Source organism: Dermochelys coriacea, chromosome 3, assembly GCF_009764565.3.
Source record: "Dermochelys coriacea isolate rDerCor1 chromosome 3, rDerCor1.pri.v4, whole genome shotgun sequence".
NCBI classification, from domain to species: Eukaryota; Metazoa; Chordata; order Testudines; family Dermochelyidae; genus Dermochelys; species Dermochelys coriacea.
Genome location: NC_050070.1, coordinates 175,663,948 through 175,685,964, shown reverse-complemented (window position 1 = coordinate 175,685,964; position 22,017 = coordinate 175,663,948). Strand labels below are relative to the sequence as shown.

The 22,017-nt window shown below is 36.4% G+C and overlaps 1 protein-coding gene across 11 annotated transcripts in view; it reads right to left on the bottom strand.

Annotated features, from left to right (window-relative positions):
• Positions 1-503: 503 nt before the first annotated feature.
• PPM1B (protein phosphatase, Mg2+/Mn2+ dependent 1B) overlaps positions 504-22,017 on the bottom strand; it is a 94,967-nt gene continuing 73,453 nt past the window's right edge. For 6 of the 11 annotated variants that reach the window (XM_038394467.2, XM_043511885.1, XM_038394474.2 and 3 more), the window contains 3 exons: positions 11,827-11,938; positions 10,526-10,583; positions 1,899-4,105 (listed from right to left, as the gene is read on the bottom strand). In XM_038394467.2, the coding sequence (XP_038250395.1) occupies positions 3,788-4,105; positions 10,526-10,583; positions 11,827-11,938 (488 nt within the window). In that variant the 3' untranslated portion in view covers positions 1,899-3,787. Of the gene's footprint in view, positions 4,106-6,308; positions 8,218-8,418; positions 10,584-11,826; positions 11,939-22,017 lie in introns of those variants that run through there. The other 5 variants (XM_038394470.2, XM_043511883.1, XM_043511884.1 and 2 more) reach the window with 2 other exon arrangements.

Sequence of the window (22,017 nt, the reverse complement as noted above, 5' to 3'; positions counted from 1 at the left end):
AACAAAAGTGAATATTTAAAATTACACAAAAGCAAAGAATCAAACTTTCTACCTTTTCATCATAAATCCCTTCTGCACAAAATAGCAGTGTATCACACAGTTTTAGCAATCCTTTATTGAAGATAACAAGTTGGTTATGTTCACTGTATTGTATGAAACATCACAATATCATACTGGGAAGGTACTATCAGTACAGGGTTGGACCAGAGAGGACAGTCTGAACAATAAACCATTTTGCATTCTTCATTCCCTATCTTTTAACAACCCCAAAAACCCAGCAAAGGGACAAATATCTGTTAACATCATCATTTAGAACAATTTAACTTACAAGGCTAAAATCTAATGAATAAATAAAATATATTGTGGCAATAATCCTCTCTAGAACAAAAAACAAAACCAAAAAAAAAAAAAATCAAATACACAATGAATCAAAATGATTGGGAAAGCTGCCAATAGGCACCAGTAAGTGATTGTTTAAAAAAAAAAAAAAAAAAAAAAAAAAAACAGACTCAGCATGGGGATAAAGTTACAGAAAAATAGAAAAATACAGAAAAATGAATTCCATTTCACACAAAACCAGTTGATGACTGTCATTAGCTTAAAACTACACACAAGGGCAATTACAACCTCGCTGAAACACAGTTTAAACAAATAGGAAAATGTTTACAAGGCATCCACAGCATGTAAAGCATGTACAGATGGATACATTCATTGTTTCACCTCCCCAATAGCTTTTTTTTTTTTAGATAAATACTTTACTCTTCTCCGTTTTTAGCATCTACTGGACTCAATACATGCACAACTCAAAAGAATTCAGAAAAAAATATCAAGGTTATTGCAAAAATAGAATTAAACTAAGAATCTTCAAGTACCTTACATGACAGCCACTCTGTACCATGCCCATTGCTTATAAAATGAAAGGTCATTGAACCCATGAAAATATCTCTAATATTTTCTTAGATTTAAAATAGATAATTTTAACTGTATTTATAGTAATCTCAAAGTGATAAATTTGAGCTTTGAAAATAATGCAAACAATTAAAAATTATATCCATATTACACAAGACTTCTGTCTGTCTCAAGCTGAAAAATTAAAGGAAACTATAAAAAACCACATGTAGAACAAAAATCACATTTTACATTATAATAAAGGCAAATTTTCAGCATTTTTAAAAAAACTTTCAGCAGTGAGAGAGATGTCAAATTAAATTACATCTAACCATAAATTAATCAGTTTGGTTTTAAAAGTTTTTTTTTCTAGCAAGAGTTTAAGGATGTGTTGTACACGTGCGTAAAATTCTTATTGGTTTTAGACGCCTAAAATCTTCTTCTATTATTGCCAAATACATTTATCATCAAGCAAGCAGTAGGCAACATATCACAATTTGGACACTGTAGGGAAACCTAACAGTCTGGTAATACAGGTAAAACTGGAAATTAAAAATAATTAAAAAAAATACAAATCCTATAACATATTGCCCAACTGAAATTACTTCCAAGCCACAGAGCTGCAAAAGCCTTCCAACTTGGTAAAGTGAAATAAGTAATGTCTCATACAATTATTTGTACTCTTTCATGCTTATATGTTAAGTTTCGTTAAACCATAATGTATCTTCAGAGTACAACTACAATCCCATGCACCTCAGGTTCATATATTAATCTGCTGAAAGAATCACTTTTTCCTTGGTTTTTAGGGCTAAAAGTTCAACAAAGATGGAGTCAGTATGCCTGAGGCTGGTAAAGATACTGTAATACAGGCAATGTTAAGAGTGGCAATATCAGAAAACACAAATATAAACAAGTGATGGAAAACTAATATCTTTCTGCCCATTTCACAAAATGTTGGAAATCCACCAAATTTTTTCCCTTGTATTGAAGAAAACTGATTAAGTTTTTTCCCCCAGAATCAAAAGCATTTTAGTAGATTTGTAAGGCTACCACGGATCTTCTAGCTCTCCAGCACCCTACAGGAAAAGAAGAGGAAAAATATTAATACTCACCAATACAAAAAATACATCCATAATTAATTGAATTCGAACATAATAAAGTGGAAAACGAGCAAGTAAAGAATGAAAGGAATGGCCACGTTTTCTATACAAATTGACATACATACACAAAATCACTTTTTCCATACATCTCTCTGTCCCCAGAATCTCTGGAATTCGTCTCTGGAAGCAGCATGATTAACTGATTAAAAGTTTAGCTATGCTTTTCTCTTACAGAACATATGAATGCAATAAAAATAATGCACTACAATGAATATAAATAAAATCCTAAACAAATCACCTAGTGTATTATTCCATCAATGCATCAGCTAACCACTACTTTAAAAAAAACAAAACAAAACAAAACCCATAAAAATCTGTGAAACGCTAAGGGAGATTTCTGAACTCTTGAAAGATAATCCAAATTTAGCAAGAGGTTTCCACAGGATCTTACTCACTGAGGTAGTGAACTTGTATTTACATCTTTGCTGGATGATAAAAGCTATAATTTTGTGCAAGTGCTTCAACAACTGCAACCAAAAATATAATAGGAACTGTGACAAAATACCTTTGTCACTGCTGACAATGGCACATTTTTGACAATGGCATTTCAGAAATAAACTACAGGCAGTTAAATTTACAACAACATAGTAATACACTAATCTACTTGAATATGTGTATGTTCATGTGTGTACACACAATGAAGAGGAATATCACAAAAAAGTTGGAATATAACCTAAAATACAATAGCACGTTTACCTCAATTTTATTGCAGTATTTAATTTAAAACTATGAAATATTGCTAGAACACAGATTAGAGTTACGATAATAAAAACTCCCAGCATATTTGTAGGAATAGCTCGTTTAATGAACAGTGTCACAATCTTTGTTGTCTGTTATTAACAGTAGCTACAAATATTTCCAAACCATGACTAGATCATTAGTATTTCAAATGAACTTCCAAAAAGCTTGAGGTAGCATTATATCAACAAAATTACTTAAATAAAGTCAATATGCATACAGATATTATTCCACATCATTTTTTATTTGGATGTAAACAAATTTTTAGAGCTTCACACTAAACACTAATTCTAAGTACATATTTTGTCTGATATACATTATGCTATAACCTATGGTATAGTGAAGGATACAGTTCTCTAGAAAATAAGTAAGATATTCACACTGAACAGAGGATACAGTCTAAATTGAAAGGACCATAGAGTGAGGAAAACAAGAGTGGCATAACAAATCCTAAAACAAGTGAATAATTATTTTTGTAACTCTGATAACGTGAACTATATACAATTAAAAAAACATGCAATATGTAGGATATTATGCTGTGAAATAATTCAATTTATAAATTTGAACAAAAGGTGTATTTGATTAAGATGCCAATTAATATATGTAATGTAAAGTATTAAAATTCAGCATTCACTAGGAATGCACTTACAACACAAAGAAAAACTTGCTTTCGCATCTGTCAAAAATTCCTATCACTGGTGTCACAGGGTTTTAAAAAAAGTGAAACCTTAAGACTACCAGCTACCAGTAATGTAGATGTCCTGCTTCCTGCTACACATAATATAAAATGTAATTACATTTTATTTATTAATCAAACTACAGTAAATAGTAACTTTTAAATTACTCAAAAGAGGATGACTTTTCATATAAAAAGTCTGTACATATAAATGTAGGTACAAACAAACTAACTTTTTAGAATTGATGCAACAATGTGCTGACATATGAATACATTAGAACAGCTAGGTCAAGCTATCAAATCGACTATGTGAAACACAAAGACATTACACCTGTTTATCACTCATCTCATTTCTCCCTGAATCTTCATTAGAGCTCTGTATTTCAGCAAGATGATTCTCAGATGTGTCTGAGATGTGTCTCTGGGTGTCTGCCACTGGGTCACTGGGTCCAGCAAGATTATCAGAAGTAGATGCTGTAGCTGGTTCAGCAGTGCACTCTTCTCCCTGTATTTTAGCTAGCCTGTAACTAGTCAGCATCTCCTCCAGAAGGTGGCGGTAGTTGCCCCTATGATTAATTCTCATTTGCCTGAGAGCTTCCACCAATTTTCCCTGTGTTCCACTTTCCTCGGGTTCGCCAGGGTCCTTTTTTTAAGATTCAAGACCCCAAAATCAGTAGTTAAACTAGGATATTTTAGAATGATACATATATTTTAAAATACATTACATAAAAAGTCATTTCTGATTGAGGAAAAGATCTGAGCTTTATGCCCTCCTATGTATATATAAAAATACCTTAAGTTAGCAACATGCATCCTAAAATTAAGTTATTTGATCCATGTTTGTTTGTTTATTTTAGAATGGGCATTTAAGAAAATACCTTGTCTTTAAATTGCCTCTATTATGACTTACAGTATTGACAAACATTTCAATCTACTTTACGCAAGGCACAAAGAACAATATCAAAAAGATGACCCCAGAATAAATTGGCCTTTAGTTCAAACTATATCTTTTGATGCACATAACTGTCTGGCAGTCATTGACTTCAGTGAAAGCCAAAGAATGAAGAACTCGGCCATTTAAATTTACACTAGCCACTGAGTCAATATTTTAAAATGTAAAGTACTACTGATTCAGTAGCAATATACACCCTATGTGAACAGCTTAATTAAAAAATGTTAACTGCCAACAATGGATGCTGTAGTATCAGAATTCACTTAATTGATAAGCATTGCAAAATAAAAATCCTTTGACACTTGAAATCTGATTTTCTTCATGTGTACAATGCAGCAGGCAGAGGGCCAAGCTATTGCCAATCAGAATCACAAAGATAGTTTTCACAAAAACTCCAATGATCTAGCAATCATTTTTCTTCCCAAGATGCTGTCAGGAAAATGAATATCCAGAATATCTAGCTAAAGCCAAATCCAACAACCTAAATTTAGGCACCCATCTTGAATTGTGGCCTAGGATGTGGGAAGGAATCCTCCCTCCACCCAAGTTGCAGAAGTGTTGCAGATTACTTCAACCAAATGGGTAAAGCAAACCAAAAAAACCTCGTCAGTCTCTGATGGTAATTAGCGTGCCTTTGCAAGGATAAAAAGTTGCATGGGTCTGAGATCCAAACTGGCTCTTTTAAGTTCTGGATCAGTGCCAAAACAACTCTGTTGCTTTGAGGGACCAGAAAATATTTTAATTATTGATGCCTCACAAACTATCATGCTAAAAACAGTAGCTAGATATCACTGAAAGGCTGGTGGGTCTCACTACAAAAGACATTAAAGGCAAACCATCCTGATCGCCATTCATGCTTTTCCACTACCTCCTTCAATTCTGATCTGATTTTAGAGGCCCCTATTCTTGAGAGCTTTCAGAGCTGTAACCAACATTGTAAGCTATCTGAAAACTTGGAATCCTAACCTTACAAATGTTGAACAATATCTAATTCTAGGGGGTTCATGAAAATATTGGCTGCTATAACATTATCTCTTTTCTACTCTTCAGTTCCAATAAACGAATAACTTGGTTTTAAAGTGTGGGTGTCATTTTCAAAATTTGTTATTGATATAAACCTGTAAAATATCTTTATTTCAGAGAACACAAAATGTTAATATTTGAAACTCCACTGAGGTTTCCTGTCCTGTGAAATTTGAAACACTTTCCCCAGGTGGCTAGTACTGACAGTTTACATTTCTACATTCAAGGGGAGCTAGCTGCAATGGCCCAAGCCATGGCTACAATAGGGGACTATAGTAACACAGATACAGTGCAATAGCTATGTTAGCACAACCCCGTAGTGTAAATGAAGCCTACAGAGACGGAAGGGGTTTTTTCATTATTGTAGGAATACCACCTACCCAAGTGATGGTAAGCTAGGCTGACAGACACTGACAGTTCTTCAATCAATCTAGTTGCATCTACATCAGGCATAGCTATGTCACTCAGGTGTGGATTTTTCACACCCCAGAATGCTGTAGCTACACCAATCTAGTATAGACTGGACCCTAATCAGTACATAGTGTAAGTATAAAGAAAAACTGAAAAATACAGCCATTTAAAAAAAAAATAGAATATCTGAGAACAATCCAACCTCTTTTTTAAATTAATAAAATAACTACTCTTCCTATTGCATTTTAGCTAGCCTCTAATGATTTTTTCTGGTAGTACTGTAACCCTCTTAAAATATTTTTTATAAGTTGTTTCCATTTTAAATCCTTTAGCTCCAGTGTTGAGAAAATCAAATGCAAGTTAGGAGAACTACATTATACTATTCATTTAGATGGCAAATCTTTTGGTGCAAGGGTCTATTACATGTTGGGCACTGAGTACTATACAGCACCACATACATTTATAGCGCTATTAAGGAGCAGATCTTGTCTCTGCCTTCCTATCTATGGGGATCCTTGTCTACAGCAGAAATGGTGGAATTACTACACAAGAGTGCTACACAGGGGATCCTGGTAACCAGACATGCCTCTAGGGATCAGTAATGAGCCAGAGATCCTAACTACTCCACTCCATACCACGTAAGAGTGCACAGGAGTCCAGTGACTACTGCATCTTGGAGGCTCCAATACCACCCACAAAACAACTCTGCAACATTACAGGGAGGATTCCTTCCTCCACAGATCTCTTCCAGTACAGTGTAAACATATATAGGCTGTGCACTGTGTTAAGGATTTGCTCCTAAGTTATTATTTAACAAATATATTTCAGAAATTAAATAGTTACCACAGAAAGTGCACTAGACCCGAGGACAAAATTCTTGAGCTTGACTACAATTTAAATAAAAGTTGTTGTGAATAAAATAAAATATAGTTGTGAGAAATATAAATAAATTTGTATTCTGAAAAAAATTGATAAAAGATGCTTTCTGAAAATTCTTGATTCATCAAGCTATAAAGATCATTGTCATCAAATGAAGATTACTTTTTTTATTTAAGCTGTTCACACTACAGTATATTGTTACAACCTAGACATCCACTCAACTGCAAAAAATCATATAAATACCTTTTACTTTATAATTTCATCAGTTCAGGTTTTATCCCATACCATATATTTTGTTGAAATATGCAATGCAAATCATATCTATATATAATGACTATCAATACAGTATAAATTAATTATATGGAATGTTGATAAATATATTACGTATCACTAAATGAATGATTGAAGATTTCTGAATGTTGTCATAAGTAAGGAATTTCAAATATTGTTACAGCGATATTGCATATAGAAAAATATTAAACAGATGTAAACATTTTTCTTAGTATATATAAGAACACAGTTCACAAAAATAGGGTCAGACTCTCAGCAGTGTAAAATCAGTGCAGCTCCAGACTGCAAATTAACACTAGCTGTGGATCTGGCCCATAATTTTTAATATAAAGCTCTGCTTTTGCTATAACATGACTTGTACTAGGAGCATTGTGATATTTCATTTTGAAACGCACTTTACAAGCCCCACCAACTGGGTGCGTTGTATGTATCCACCTTCTGCTTTGGTATCTGATTGAACGCAGGTTTGTAGGGGCACTCTAGTTATGCTATCACAATATAGAGAAGAACAGAAGCATTTTAACTAATAATGGAATTATTCCTTCTTCAGTTTTCTTGTCTAAACATCAAGCTCAGGAGACTGAAGGACAGTCCAGTGGCTTGGGGAGTGAGTTTAACAGTGACCTAGAGCAGTGTTTCTCAATGACCGGCCCATGAACCAGAGTTCGTCCCTGCCTGACACGGTTTAGGAAGGCAGCAAGTCAGTCCCTGGTATCAAAAAGGTTGCGAAACACTGACCTAGACTATCAGGTTCAGCACAGCACATGAACTACTAGACTCAGAATCTCTTAAGGAGAAAGGAAAATAAGTACCTTTCCTCTACTGAGGTACTATGAAGAGGTGTCAGCTCTGGCAGCACTGAATTTTCTCCTCCCTTTAAGTCCTTCTGGGACATATGAGCCAAGGACAGAGAAGGGAAATAATGCTGTTGCCAAATGAAGTAGATATTCCTATCAGAGGATCAAACCCGATCCTTTACCTAGTGTGGCTGATGCATTAAACTGCAGTCTCAGGTCTAAGTGACCTCTTGGGCTATCAGCCATCCTCCAATACTCAAACATCACAGAGATTTTCCTTACTATAGGGATTTAATTAAATTCTGCAGAAAACATAACTATATTTACATAGCTCAAAAAGTACATTGCCTTTTTGTCCACATTTTTTTTTTTGCATAATACGGTATTCAGTGTAAATATAACCTTTAATAAAAAGAAAAGGAGTACTTGTGGCACCTTAGAGACTAACAAATTTATTAGAGCATAAGCTTTTGTGAGCTTCCGATGAAGTGAGCTGTAGCTCACAAAAGCTTATGCTCTAATAAATTTGTTAGTCTCTAAGGTGCCACAAGTACTCCTTTTCTTTTTGCGAATACAGACTAACACAGCTGCTATTCTGATAACCTTTAATAGTAAGCCTGCCCTCCCTTTGTTTTTACTATGCCCGCCAGATCTGCATTTGTTAAGAATTAAACAATTAGTTTAATAAAATACAAATAGATAATATTTAAGCACTAATGAAGCAGGTCCAAGACATTTCCTGAGATTCATAAGTAGCTAAGAGAATACTTAACATATTTGGTTACTGTGGTTTTTACCTTTGTGGAGCTACATAAATTATAACAATTTGGTCCTTTGTGTTTTCCTTTGAAAGTCTTTCTCTGTCACAAATATGCAGCAGCATCATCAGGCATTTATAATTATCTGACAGAGGAGCCAGATTTTTTCTTTTCATTGCAAATGTTCTGAATTGAGTGCTTTAATTAATCCTAAACATTTCCATTTTTGGAAGTGGGTAAAAAGACACTGAGGCACAGAGAAAATGTAGTATTCCAACTGTTAGGAGTCATGGTGGGTTGGGTGGATGCACAGAGTTACTTGCAGGACTGAGGATATTTTCAGGATATTTTGGAAGGAACTTTGGCACACTTTGAAGGGGTTAAGGATGTAAAATTTAACTATAACCTTTATGATCCAAGACAAAAAAAATATAAACCACAAATTTTAATTTTTAAAAAGACAGATGTGACAATGAAACCATTAGCTATTTATCTGTATTGTGATAGCACACAAAGGCACAAATCAGAATCAAGACCTCCAACTGTGCTAGGCTCTATAAAAACACATAGAAAGACAGTTCCTGCCCTGAAGAGCTTGCAATCTAAGGCCATATCTACACAAGAAAGTTTTACAGTAACTTTATTGCTGGCATACAGCTGCCAACATAGCAATTGCACATGCACTCTTAAGACAACACATCATATCAAGATAACAGCCAACAGAAGGGAAGTAGATGGAATGAGGCAAGAAAGACAGTGATAACAATAAGGTAATGTAATTACAGAGGCTAGTTATATGCACAACTAGATTCAGAATAATTTCAAAGTAGCTAAAATAAATAAATAAAATCTGACATCCCTACCCACCCTCTCACCAGAGCCTTCACTTGCCAACTGAATTGTTTTTAGGCATCTCATGCATGCATGGTTCCTGGGGACCATTTAGAGAACTCTACAAATTAGCTTAGGGAGTGAACCCTATCGGTACAAGGCAACATTTCGCGAAGTAATGAGAAGTTATCCGCCTTTTAAAAGTTACTATCTAAACAAGTAAAAAAAAAAAAATTGTTAGTCTCCTAGACACGAAGTCTCTAAACCAATCTGTCACTATGGAGCTGACTGACACAGAATGACTGCTACAATTACTTTGTAAAACAGATGTTAAAAAAGTGTAAGTTGGAAATTTCACATTTATTCCTTACTCAATCCAGTAACGTAGTAATTTCAACAGGTACAGCAACCCACTGTATTTCATAGTGTTGTATTTTTTGTGTGTAATTTAATGTTTAAAGATTTGAAAGCTCAACTGTCCAGGAGTTGGACAGATTGGTGTAAATAATTCATTTAAAAAATTAAATCAGGAATGAACAAAACTTGTTACTTTCATTCAAGTGTAAATTATACTGGTTCTAGGCCATTTCACAAAAGACCTTCAAAACTGAAATACAGTAATCTTCACTGGAATCATCTGTGCAACATACTAAAAAAGCATAGCCAGTATCACTAACATGACCCGTTTCACTTAGTGCACACTCAACAGAAATTTTCTACATGAATATGATTCTTACAAGGACACAGAATTTGACACTAGATTTTCAAGTACAGGACATGTAACAAAATTTCAATCTCATTACTTACTTCAAAGTCAGAGTACATTTAAACTACCAACAGCTCCTAAAGTAAGTGGCTCCATGGTCTTGAATGAAAAGCAGAAGCAGCCATTTATATTAAAAATTAATCAATCAATCAGAACTAGGTATCATACACAAATCACTGTCCCTTTAATAATAAAGTTCTTGAACAGTGATGTACAATCAAAATATATATCAAATATTTAAACACATATATACTTAAATACAGGTTACTTAAATTTTGTTCTGTACCCCACCTGCATTGAAGTATTATGGTTTGCTCATTATTAGTGAAGTCTAAGACCCCAAAGTAAAACTTACCCCATCATTCTCTCTGTGTGGATTCAGCCTGTTATACACAGCTTCTATAATATTACGCCTAAAAATGAAAAAAAAAAAATGTAATATAGCAGAGAAATGCCATATACATTTGAACACCCTACCACACAAATGAAGAGATATTTCATGTATAAACTTCTGTTTGTCTACCCTGCATATAAAGAGTTCAGTTAATGGTAACAAAGGATTTTTCAAGGCTTAAGTTTGTATGCAACCGACGTTTCCCTCTTCTGAATTTTTCCTTCCCAGCCCTCCTCTCCTTTATCCTGCTACATCTTCAGAGTTGCTTGAACATTTCAGAAATTCCCACCTGTACATGCAGAATGTCCCAAGTTTTATTATAATAGTTCTGGGAAAAATCCAAACTTTCAGCTTAGCTCAGCAGTCTAAGAATTCCTAAGGTGAGCTGCAATTCTTACCATAAAGAAACTGTGAAATGTGAAAATATACATTTTAAAATTGGTATTTTTGAGTCTTATGCTGGAAAATGATGCCATCTATGGAAATCCCAATGTAGAAGATTTTAAACAGGTCTGTACCTTGGCTTAATAATGGCTTAAACAACCAGAACAACATTCTCTCTTGGGCTCATACTGCCAGTGACACACAAAAATCATTAGCAAAAAAACCTGGCGTCCCATCTATAGGCTTGCAAAAAAACTGGTGTCCTACCATAGGCTTACCTCAATTTTTCCTAATTTTAATTTTAAAAAACATTTCACAATATTAATACTGGAAAGTACTTTCTACCTTTCAAACTTTCAGGGTGACATGTTAAGCAAAATAGGCGTAATTTTTCTTCGAAGAGGCAAGCTACACTGTCACTGACCCAAGTACACATTGGGCCCTGAAGCCAAAAACTCAGAGTAGCATGAAAATTGCTCAGTTTTCTATTTTATCACTTTCTATAGATAGTGAACAAATATAAAGAACTAAAAAGCAAAATATGCCAAATTTTCTATCTTTGCATGTAATTGTATGGGATGGTAAACCAATATGTTATGTATCAAAGTAGTCTGTTTTTTTCCCCCTATTTGGGATGGAGTGGGGGGATGGTAGCGGCAGAATAGAAAGTATTGCCTATAATCTCTGTAGGGCAGACAGTGAACTAATTTAATATATGAAAAACCGAGCAATTTTAAATGTTTTAGTAACTTAAGTTTGTACATCTTCTCTACTAAAGATAGCCAAGTCTTCAGTTAATGAAGAAACATATTGTACTTGTACTTATATTAAAAATTATAATTATTAAAAGCCATAAATCGTTCCAGCACTGTACTTACTTGCCCGCTAGACCACCCCCAGGTGGTAAATTTGGGATATTCTCTGCAGATAAAATGCGCATTACATGAGCAAGATCAGGCATTCCTTCCTCACCCGACTTCTCCATAATTTCTGGTTAAAACAAAAGTAGTCCTAATTATTAGTTAAAAATGAATCTGCTGCAAACAGTAAAATAAAATCCAAGGTACTATTACTTTAACATGGAAAAATATTTAAATTTCAAAATAAAAATTCTTACTTCTCCATTGTACATAAGCAACATTATTCATATGGTGATAGGTAGGCCCAGTCAGGATAGAGGCCTGTTACAGTAAGTGCTCTGTAAACAGAATGCATTTCCAAATAACCAGATATATTTTTCTTGGCAATCTGAAATTTTGGAATTGCTATGTATGTATACTATGTTACATGAATTCTTTTCAGAAAATAAAACATCTTTTGTTTATCTGTTAATTTACCTTAAGGACTGCTCATATGAAAAGTCAGAGCAGCTACAAGGCAAGGTCATACCACTTGCATCTATTATCAGGTATATGCAAACCACCATAAACAAAACACAGGGAGAATAAAAGCATCTGACCAGGGTGGAGACTTGTTGGAAAGGAGAGAGAGAGATCTCCTAGATGTAAACAGGGTATAGTGATTTTTAGGGAAGATCTAGAAAGCCTTGTCATCTCTTAAGAGACTGCTCTGTGTATGTATCAAGCAGGTCTTTGTGAAAGATAGTGCTTTTAGCAAGATTAGCCTTTTAAAAGCTTTGCTATTAAGAGGAAAACTTGTGTATCAAGGCAAACTGCATAACTGTCCTTCTAGACCTTATACAAAGTATGCTGATCACTTGCACTCTGCACAAAACTACAAGAAATCCATAAATATTTCCCAATGTTCTGATATAGGAAAGGACAGCTTCTCTTCAGATTTCTTTAGTTGGAAGGAATTCCTTTTGGGGTATGCCTACATTATCTGTCTCCTTAGCAGTAGCCTGGTACACTAGGCCTTGTCTTATCTTCCTAAAAATTGCGCTTTTTGAGGAACGGAGAACGTAAGAACGCAATTTTTCCTTCTTCTGAAAACAAGAAATCCGAGATTTCTTTGATCCATTTTGCTTGATTTTCTTGAACCTATTGAAGGAGGCCACAGAAGTCCCAAAGGAGATCGGATAGGTGAGTGAGGCTTCCACAAAGAGTGTGAGGGACTGGTAGGTCTCCTCAGAAAGGAGACAGGTTTCAGAGTAGCAGCCGTGTTAGTCTGTATTCGCAAAAAGCAAAGGAGTACTTGTGGCACCTTAGAGATTAACAAATTTATTAGAGCATAAGCTTTCGTGAGCTACAGCTCACTTCATCGGATGCATTTGGTGGAAAAAACCGAGGGGAGATTGATATATACACACACAGAGAACATGAAACAATGGGTTTATCATACACGCTGTAAGGAGAGGTTTCAGAGTAGCAGCCGTGTTAGTCTGTATTCATAAAAAGAAAAGGAGTACTTGTGGCACCTTAGAGACTAACAAATTTATTAGAGCATAAGCTTTCGTGAGCTAGAGCATCCGATGAAGTGAGCTGTAGCTCACGAAAGCTTATGCTCTAATAAATTTGTTAGTCTCTAAGGTGCCACAAGTACTCCTTTTCTTTTTACTGTAAGGAGAGTGATCACTTAAGATAAGCCAGCAGCGGGGGGGGGGGGGGGAGGAAAACCTTTCATGGTGACAAGCAAGGTAGGCTATTTCCAGCAGTTAACAAGAATATCTGAGGAACAGTGGGGGGTGGGGTGGAGAAATAACATGGGGAAATAGTTTTACTTTGTGTAATGACTCATCCATTCCCAGTCTCTATTCAAGCCTAAGTTAATTGTATACAGTTTGCAAATTAATTCCAATTCAGCAGTCTCTCGTTGGAGTCTGTTTTTGAAGCTTTTTTGTTGAAGGATAGCCACTCTTAGGAATGTAATCGAGTGACCAGATAGACTGAAGTGTTCTCCAACTGGTTTTTGAATGTTATAATTCTTGACGTCTGATTTGTGTCCATTCATTCTTTTACGTAAAACTGTCCAGTTTGACCAATGTACATGGCAGAGAGGCATTGCTGGCACATGATGGCATATATCACATTGGTAGATGCGCAGGTGAACGAGCCTCTGATAGTGTGGCTGATGTGATTAGGCCCTATGATGGCATCCCCGAATAGATATGCGGACAGAGTTGGCAACAGGCTTTGTTGCAAGGATAGGTTCCTGGGTTGGTGGTTCTGTTGTGTAGTGTGTGGTTGCTGGTGAGTATTTGCTTCAGATTGGGGGGCTGTCTGTAAGCAAGGACTGGCCTGTCTCCCAAGATCTGTGAGAGTGATGGGTCGTCCTTCAGGATAGGTTGTAGATCCTTGATGATGCGTTGGAGAGGTTTTAGTTGGGGGCTGAAGGTGATGGCTAGTAGCATTCTGTTCTTTTCTTTGTTGGGCCTGTCCTGTAGTAGGTGACTTCTGGGTACTCTTCTGGCTCTGTCAATCTGTTTCTTCACTTCAGCAGGTGGGTATTGTAGTTGTAGGAATGCCATCCTAGCCACTATGGATGTAGAAGCCCTCTACACCAACATTCCACACAAAGATGGGCTACAAGCCGTCAGGAATAGTATCCCCGATAATGTCACGGCTAACCTGGTGGCTGAACTTTGTGACTTTGTCCTCACCCATAACTATTTCACATTTGGGGACAATGTATACCTTCAAGTCAGCGGCACTGCGATGGGTACCCGCATGGCCCCACAGTATGCCAACATTTTTATGGCTGACTTAGAACAACGCTTCCTCAGCTCTGGTCCCCTAATGCCCCTACTCTACTTGCGCTACATTGATGACATCATCATCTGGACCCATGGAAAAGAAGCCCTTGAGGAATTCCACCAGGATTTCAACAATTTCCATCCCACCATCAACCTCAGTCCACACAAGAGATCCACTTCCTGGACACTACGGTGCTAATAAGCGATGGTCACATAAACACCACCCTATATCAGAAACCTACTGACCGTTTTTCCTACCTACATGCCTCTAGCTTTCATCCAGATTATACCACACGGTCCATTGTCTACAGCCAAGCTCTACGATATAACCGCATTTGCTCCAACCCCTCAGACAGAGACAAACACCTACAAGATCTCCATCATGCATTCCTACAACTACAATACCCACCTGCTGAAGTGAACAAACAGACTGACAGAGCCAGAAGAGTACCCATAAGTCACCTACTACGGGACAGACCCAACAAAGAAAAGAACAGAACGCCACTAGCCATCACCTTCAGCCCCCAACTAAAACCTCTCCAACGCATCATCAAGGATCTACAACCTATCCCGAAGGACGACCCATCACTCTCACAGATCTTGGGAGACAGGCAGGTCCTTGCTTACAGACAGGCCCCCAATCTGAAGCAAATACTCACCAGCAACCACACACCACACAACAGAACCACAAACCCAGGAACCTATCCTTGCAACAAAGCCCGTTGCCAACTCTGTCCACATATCTATTCAGGGGACATCATAGGGCCTAATCACATCAGCCACGCTATCAGAGGCTCGTTCACCTGTGCATCTACCAATGTGATATATGCCATCATGTGCCAGCAATGCCCCTCTGCCATGTACATTGGTCAAACTGGACAGTCTCTACGTAAAAGAATAAATGGACACAAATCAGACGTCAAGCATTATAACATTCAAAAACCAGTTGGAGAACACTTCAATCTCTCTGGTCACTCGATTACATTCCTAAGAGTGGCTATCCTTCAACAAAAAAGCTTCAAAAACAGACTCCAACGAGAGACTGCTGAATTGGAATTCATTTGCAAATTGGATACAATTAACTTAGGCTTGAATAGAGACTGGGAATGGATGAGTCATTACACAAAGTAAAACTATTTCCCCATGTTATTTCTCTCCCGCACCCCACCCCCCACCGTTCCTCAGATATTCTTGTTAACTGTTGGAAATAGCCTACCTTGCTTGTCACCATGAAAGGTTTTCCTCCCCCCCCTCCCCCCCCCCCGCTGCTGGTGATGGCTTATCTTAAGTGATCACTCTCCTTACAGTATGTATGATAAACCCATTGTTTCATGTTCTCTGTGTGTGTATATCAATCTCCCCTCTGTTTTTTCCACCAAATGCATCCAATGAAGTGAGCTGTAGCTCACGAAAGCTTATGCTCTAATAAATTTGTTAGTCTCTAAGGTGCCACAAGTACTCCTTTTCTTTTTTCAGAAAGGTGAGATACACCAGAGAGGGGGTGGGGGGAAAAGGAGGGAATGGGGATGACCCAAACAGCTCATGCATCTTCTGCTTCCTGTTGACCTTGGAGAATAGTGCTGTCCCACCAAAGACTCAGCATTGCTGTACCTGGCAGGCTGAAAATTTGTTCCAACAACAAGAGGCACCTGATGGGGTCTGGGATACAGTTTGGAGCCCTACTAAGCATTGCTGTTTCAAGGAATAGGAGATCAGTGCAGGTGGAAAGAATACTAGGGGAAGCAGAGCAAGCTATGTTGTAGAGACTGATCAAACAAAAATAGCCACTGTATCTGGAGACAGCAGATTGACAAACCCTACTCAAACCACTCTTTAGCTGGGAAATGCTTGTAGCTGGTAACAGACAATACACAACTGTTGTTGCAGCTCACTGAAGAATCCCACCACCGATTGTGAATTAATATGGAGAAGAAGAAACTGTTGACCAGAAACTGGGTCCCACAGGTGTGGAATGGGACCCAGGAGAGAAGGCAGCAGAAAAAAAAAAAAACGAGGAACCCAAGAAAAATATTCAAAGTAATTAAATGAGAAAAACTACTGAAGGTGCTAGTTTGCTGTTGGAGGCAGAAAAACTGGCATTTAGATTCCAGCCCTGGATTTTAAAAGGCCAAAGTTAGTGCCTAGAAAAGAGAAATTTTTATATACTTCTCTCCAGATAGGAATTGGCAAGATTTAGGCAGAAGTGGCTCTGGACTGACAGAAGAACACTTCAAGGGAACAGAAGAGACAGTATGAAAAAACAGAGCACATAAAAATAAATACTTCAACCATAAAAAATGGTTATATAGTAGACAAGAAAAAAATTATACCACGCTACTGTCTTCAAAGATATTTGGAAAATCCTAAAAACAAAAGAACTGTAGTAATGATTACACTAGTATAATGAGGTGGAAAGGTTTTGCTGATGGCCCCACTTTTAGTAGCTTCTGGAAAAAGCTCCTTGATTCCTATTTGCCCACTGTGGCTCATGTCTCTTATTAATACCAAAGATGGCAGTAGCTCACTTAGATGAGGAGTTTTAGGAACACAGACATTCTAAAATTCTATTTGTGGAATGACGTCCAATTAAGTATGTTTTGTATAAGATGTTGGCAAGGGGTCAGAGCAGGCCTGGTTGGCAAGGAGACTGGAATTGGAATGAGAAACCTGAGAAGTGAGATGGGAATAAGGAGCCAGAGGTGGGGAAGAGACTGAACTGATCCAAGGATATATTGGGTCATGCTTGGAGGAATGGGCAGAAGAGTCTGTGCCCATCAGAGAACACTTCCCTCTAGAGTGGGAATGGAACCCAAGATTCTTGAGTTTCACCATTCCTCTACTATCAGCAAACATCTGTGAAACCCTCTGGCAAAAGGTCCCATCCCTTTAATGTTGGTCCACAGAAGATAACCTACTACTGCTATCAGTTACTCTATCAGTTCAAGTGCCAAAAGTCTGTGCAGTGAATCTAAAGGTTCCCAACCCTGCTGCTGACCTAACTGGGTGTCCGTATGTTGTCACATGATGGAATCTGTTTTTTCAGTTTGCTTTTTAAAAATGTAGGAAATCTCTCTCTCTCTCTCTCTCTCTCTCTCTCTCTCTGAAAACAACATTTTTAGACTGCAAAGTCAAGCACTCAAAAACTAGAAAATGTCAGAATTAAGGTTGCCTGTGCAACCTCAATTTGGCCTTCTTCTACATATGCATTATGGTACAGTTTAATTAAATGATCACATATTATCTTTTCCATAGAACCGCTGCTCCATTTTTCTTTTAGGTTTTTGTGTGGTAGAGTATACATATGCTCTACCAACAGATTTTAGAAGCAAGGCATTTCAGCCACAGGTAGGAGACTTGATATTTCTTGCCTATTTTCACGTCATGCCAAATTCCAGATGGACTAGTAATGTACAGGATATACTAGATTAAAAAAACTGAAGCATTTAACATTTCTAGCTATGTGTATATTAAAAGGGAACAAACAGTAATGAACTGAACACAAATTGAATATAACTGTACAATAAATTATTAGATATATCTGAGGAAAAGAAACAACATTTCCGCTCTTCAAGCAGGAACTAAAAAAAGTTAAAGTTATGATTATCTGCCAACATTTTCTGTAACAGCCGTTTTAACTTTCTAACGCACTTTACACTGGCTAGTAGGCTTTGAATTGGGCCAAGAGAAAAAGCTATTTTTTCTGATTAGTGGGAGAAAACAAACCTTACTAATCAAGTTCCTGGTGAAATTAGCTATCTACTGCTTCTGTTCCTGCTGCGAATTTGAATTATTTAATCCACATTATTTACCAAGTGAAACATTCTCTTTTCAACTAAGTCACCTCAGTGCAGGAAAACCTGAGAACAAAGAATTTAAAAGTAAAATAGAACATGGGTATTACTTTTGTTACATGCTAGCCTGTAATATACATGCATATTATGTTCTTATAGTTATTGACAAGTTCACTGTACAGAAAGTAACTCAAAGTATAGTTTTGAACTAGGAGTAATTCATTATTGATCACACTTTGTGTAAACTTATACAGGATAATTTTATAGCATCACTCTAGTTTTAAGAAGTGACTGCATAAAAACGGCATCTTACTGGTAAGGTTTTTTTGTTTTGTTTTTTGGTATATTCACAGTAAGATCCTTTGTATTCCTGCAGACCCAACCTAGCTAATGCTGAATAAGTTGGTATCTATTCTGTCTCATACATCTACACATTTACTTACTAGGACACAATCATTTAAACCTATGCAACCCAAGAAAGACAATTATGTGAAATAAAAAACAAGTATATTACTTTTAAAAACTTTTTTAAACAAAGCCTAAAATTTGGGCCCAAAAGATGCAAGTGTTCTTTAAATCCAGAGTGTATATGCAATCAATTAAGAATTAAATAAAATATTTGTTTTGATTTAAATAATAAAGACACCTATAGAAGACTCTGGGCACCCTAACACATAGTTAATACTACAACAAATCCTCACCAGCAGTAAAACAAACATTCAAAAGAGAACTCTCTCAGCCAGCCAGCTAGCTAGCTACAAAAACAACTCATTTCCAACCCATCGTCATTTCAGGAAGTATATTTCCAGCTCTCTTCAAAAATCTTATCAAATGCATCTTTTGCTGTATGCCCAAAAAGTCATAAAATACAGGACATTTCAGACCAAGAGGAGAAGTAAATTCTTGATTCTTGTAGCACTCACAGAGAATGCCCTGCCAACGTCTTTTATAACTATGGGACTCCAGCTGCAGTATGGCAAAGATACATCAGACAGGAAAGAGCCAAGCCATTACTGTATAAATCACAAGCAGAATAAAAGCCATTCCATATCATGAAAAGTATCAACCAATGACTACAAAACACACCACATCAATCAAGCCAACATTCAACTACCAGAATATGATGTGAACTAAAAAATAACTAAAGTTATTCACAGCAACTATCTGTTTAGAAGAAACATTCCCTTTCTTTAATTAAACAAAATAACTATCTTCCTCACACCACAATGCGTCTCTCCAAATAATTAACTCATTGTACTAAATAAAGTTGAGTCATGTCCTGTTTTTCCTCCCTCTATGGCCCAATCTGTAGCTTTTCTTAAAAACACTTGGCTAATGCACTGTACTATTTCTAAAAAAGTTATTAGAAAACGTAACTAACTTCACCACCACCACCCGAATTAATTTGTCTCAATCACATCACTTGTTTGCCACGGTTGGGGTTGGTTTGTTTTGTAAATGCATCACCTGCAGAGCTCCCATAAAAATGGAGAAACTAAAATATTTCAGATAGTTAGCCATGTTCATTATTGGATAAATGAATTATTGACCTTGATCCATCAAATGCAACCTTACAAATACACTTCAGAACTACTCATAGCTTGTGTCTTTGAAATATGGTAGAACACACTATACATGTCATAGCTTTACAAGAGTTACAGTATACAGCCCCCTTTAAAAACAATCTCAGACCCAGCTGACAGCGTAAGTGATTTCTAAGCAGTGCACTGAACACTTGAGAAAGCCATATGTAACAGTCAAATCAAATTGTAAGCACATAGGGTCACTGAATTTTACTAGTAAGCCGTAGAACAGCTTAATTTTTACAGACCATTACATACCACACAATTTAATGATGTGTGCAAACCTAACAAGAACCTTACTCTTCACTACTTTGGGGTTTTATATTAAAAGACTAACTGTAATTTAAGACACAAGATTATATCCACACCACCATCCTTAGCACACTACATAACCACCAACATAAAAGTAATGTCTTGGTTATCAAATTGAGCTAGAATATCCCATTAAAATCTACAGAACTTTTCTGTCATGAGTGGAAAAAATGTCATTTCTATGAGCAGTATGTTTATTGGGAATGGAAATAGTTGACTTAAGTGCTTTGCTTCAGGAAGTATATTTCTCAGTCAAAAGGTCTGGTATTTTTCTAACTCACATCAGAACAATATTTATTTAAAGCACTTTTATTGAAAGGTGCCAGTATCTGACATATAAAAAAGAAAGTAATTTAAATTTTTATAGCCTCTTAGCTATCACAGTTTAATACACCAGGGAAGAGCTCTTTTAAAAAAACAACACTTGGAATGTTTTTAACATGGGTATTTCATAAGTAAAACAGATGCTACATCATTCTTATTAGACACAATTAACTTTACACCACTTCTGCAATTTAAGAGACTTTATGGAGGCAAAACAAGCAGATACTAATAAGTGTCATAAGATTTATGTGGTAACTTAACAGGGGGGCAAAGCCAGTCTTCCCTTTAGGAAACAATCTTGTTGGTTTGGTTTTGTTTTTTTTGCAATCTAGTGTCTTATTTTACATTCTAACAGTTCTAAGATCTATTATACTTATTTGACAGAATTATCCCATATCTTTTCTTTATAATGCTATCTTGAAATTAAATAAATACAAAACCATACTGCTTTTACTTTTGCTGTTGAGTGCACTTTCACACAATATTTTAATTGGCAACATATATTTGTCATCCAGTACTCAATAGCAGCTTCTACAAAGTTGTTTCTTTGAGGGTACAGATAGCATTTTAAAATTTGAAAGCACAACTACCATTGTATTTCCCCCGTAAACGCTTTAGTTTTATTAAATGTAATTTCAATAAATGACCAATGTGATTAGAAGAAATGAATCATGTTATTTTGTGTCCATCTGGTAGAGAACAAGTTAAAAGGAAATAAAATTCACCCATCCTAAAAGTTAATTTCCCTCCTCTTCTCCATTACATGTTCCTATTTCATTCTCTCCTTTTCCTTAACTTCCTTTTCTTTGAAAAAAATCTTAAAACAAGAAAAACCCAAACAAGCAAAATGACAAAGTCAGTATTTCCTATCCTTTAAATCTTTATATTTTCTTTCCCCGTCCCATTCCCTCTCACCCCCGGAAGAGATTATTCTCTTTTCCTGCACATTCTACCATACTCTGTCCCTCCTCAAACACTCACTCTCTCTTCTTAGTTCCTCCCTCCTTAATTCTTCTCAGTGGGAAGCAGAGGTCACTTTTGCTCCCATACAGAAACAGTGGACCAGTAGCTGAGTGGGACCAAGTTCTTCTGATATGTAAGCAATGGTAGAAAGATGAAATGTTGGATCTTGGATATCTGAATTTCTTCTCTGCTAGGTGTTTTTTTATTGTTTGCTCCTGACCTCATCCTTTGGATAAAGGCTATATAGTCACATACACTTGGACTATGATCCCGTCTCTGCTTTTCTGCGAAGAATATGGGAGAGTGCCTCTATGTAGCTGGGCAGAATTAGTAACTGAGGCAATTTTTAATATTCATATGGAACATAAAAGACCACTACCACCACATGTACAACTGCAATTTCAAATTAGTCTGAAATTAAATGCACATTTTTAACACCTAATG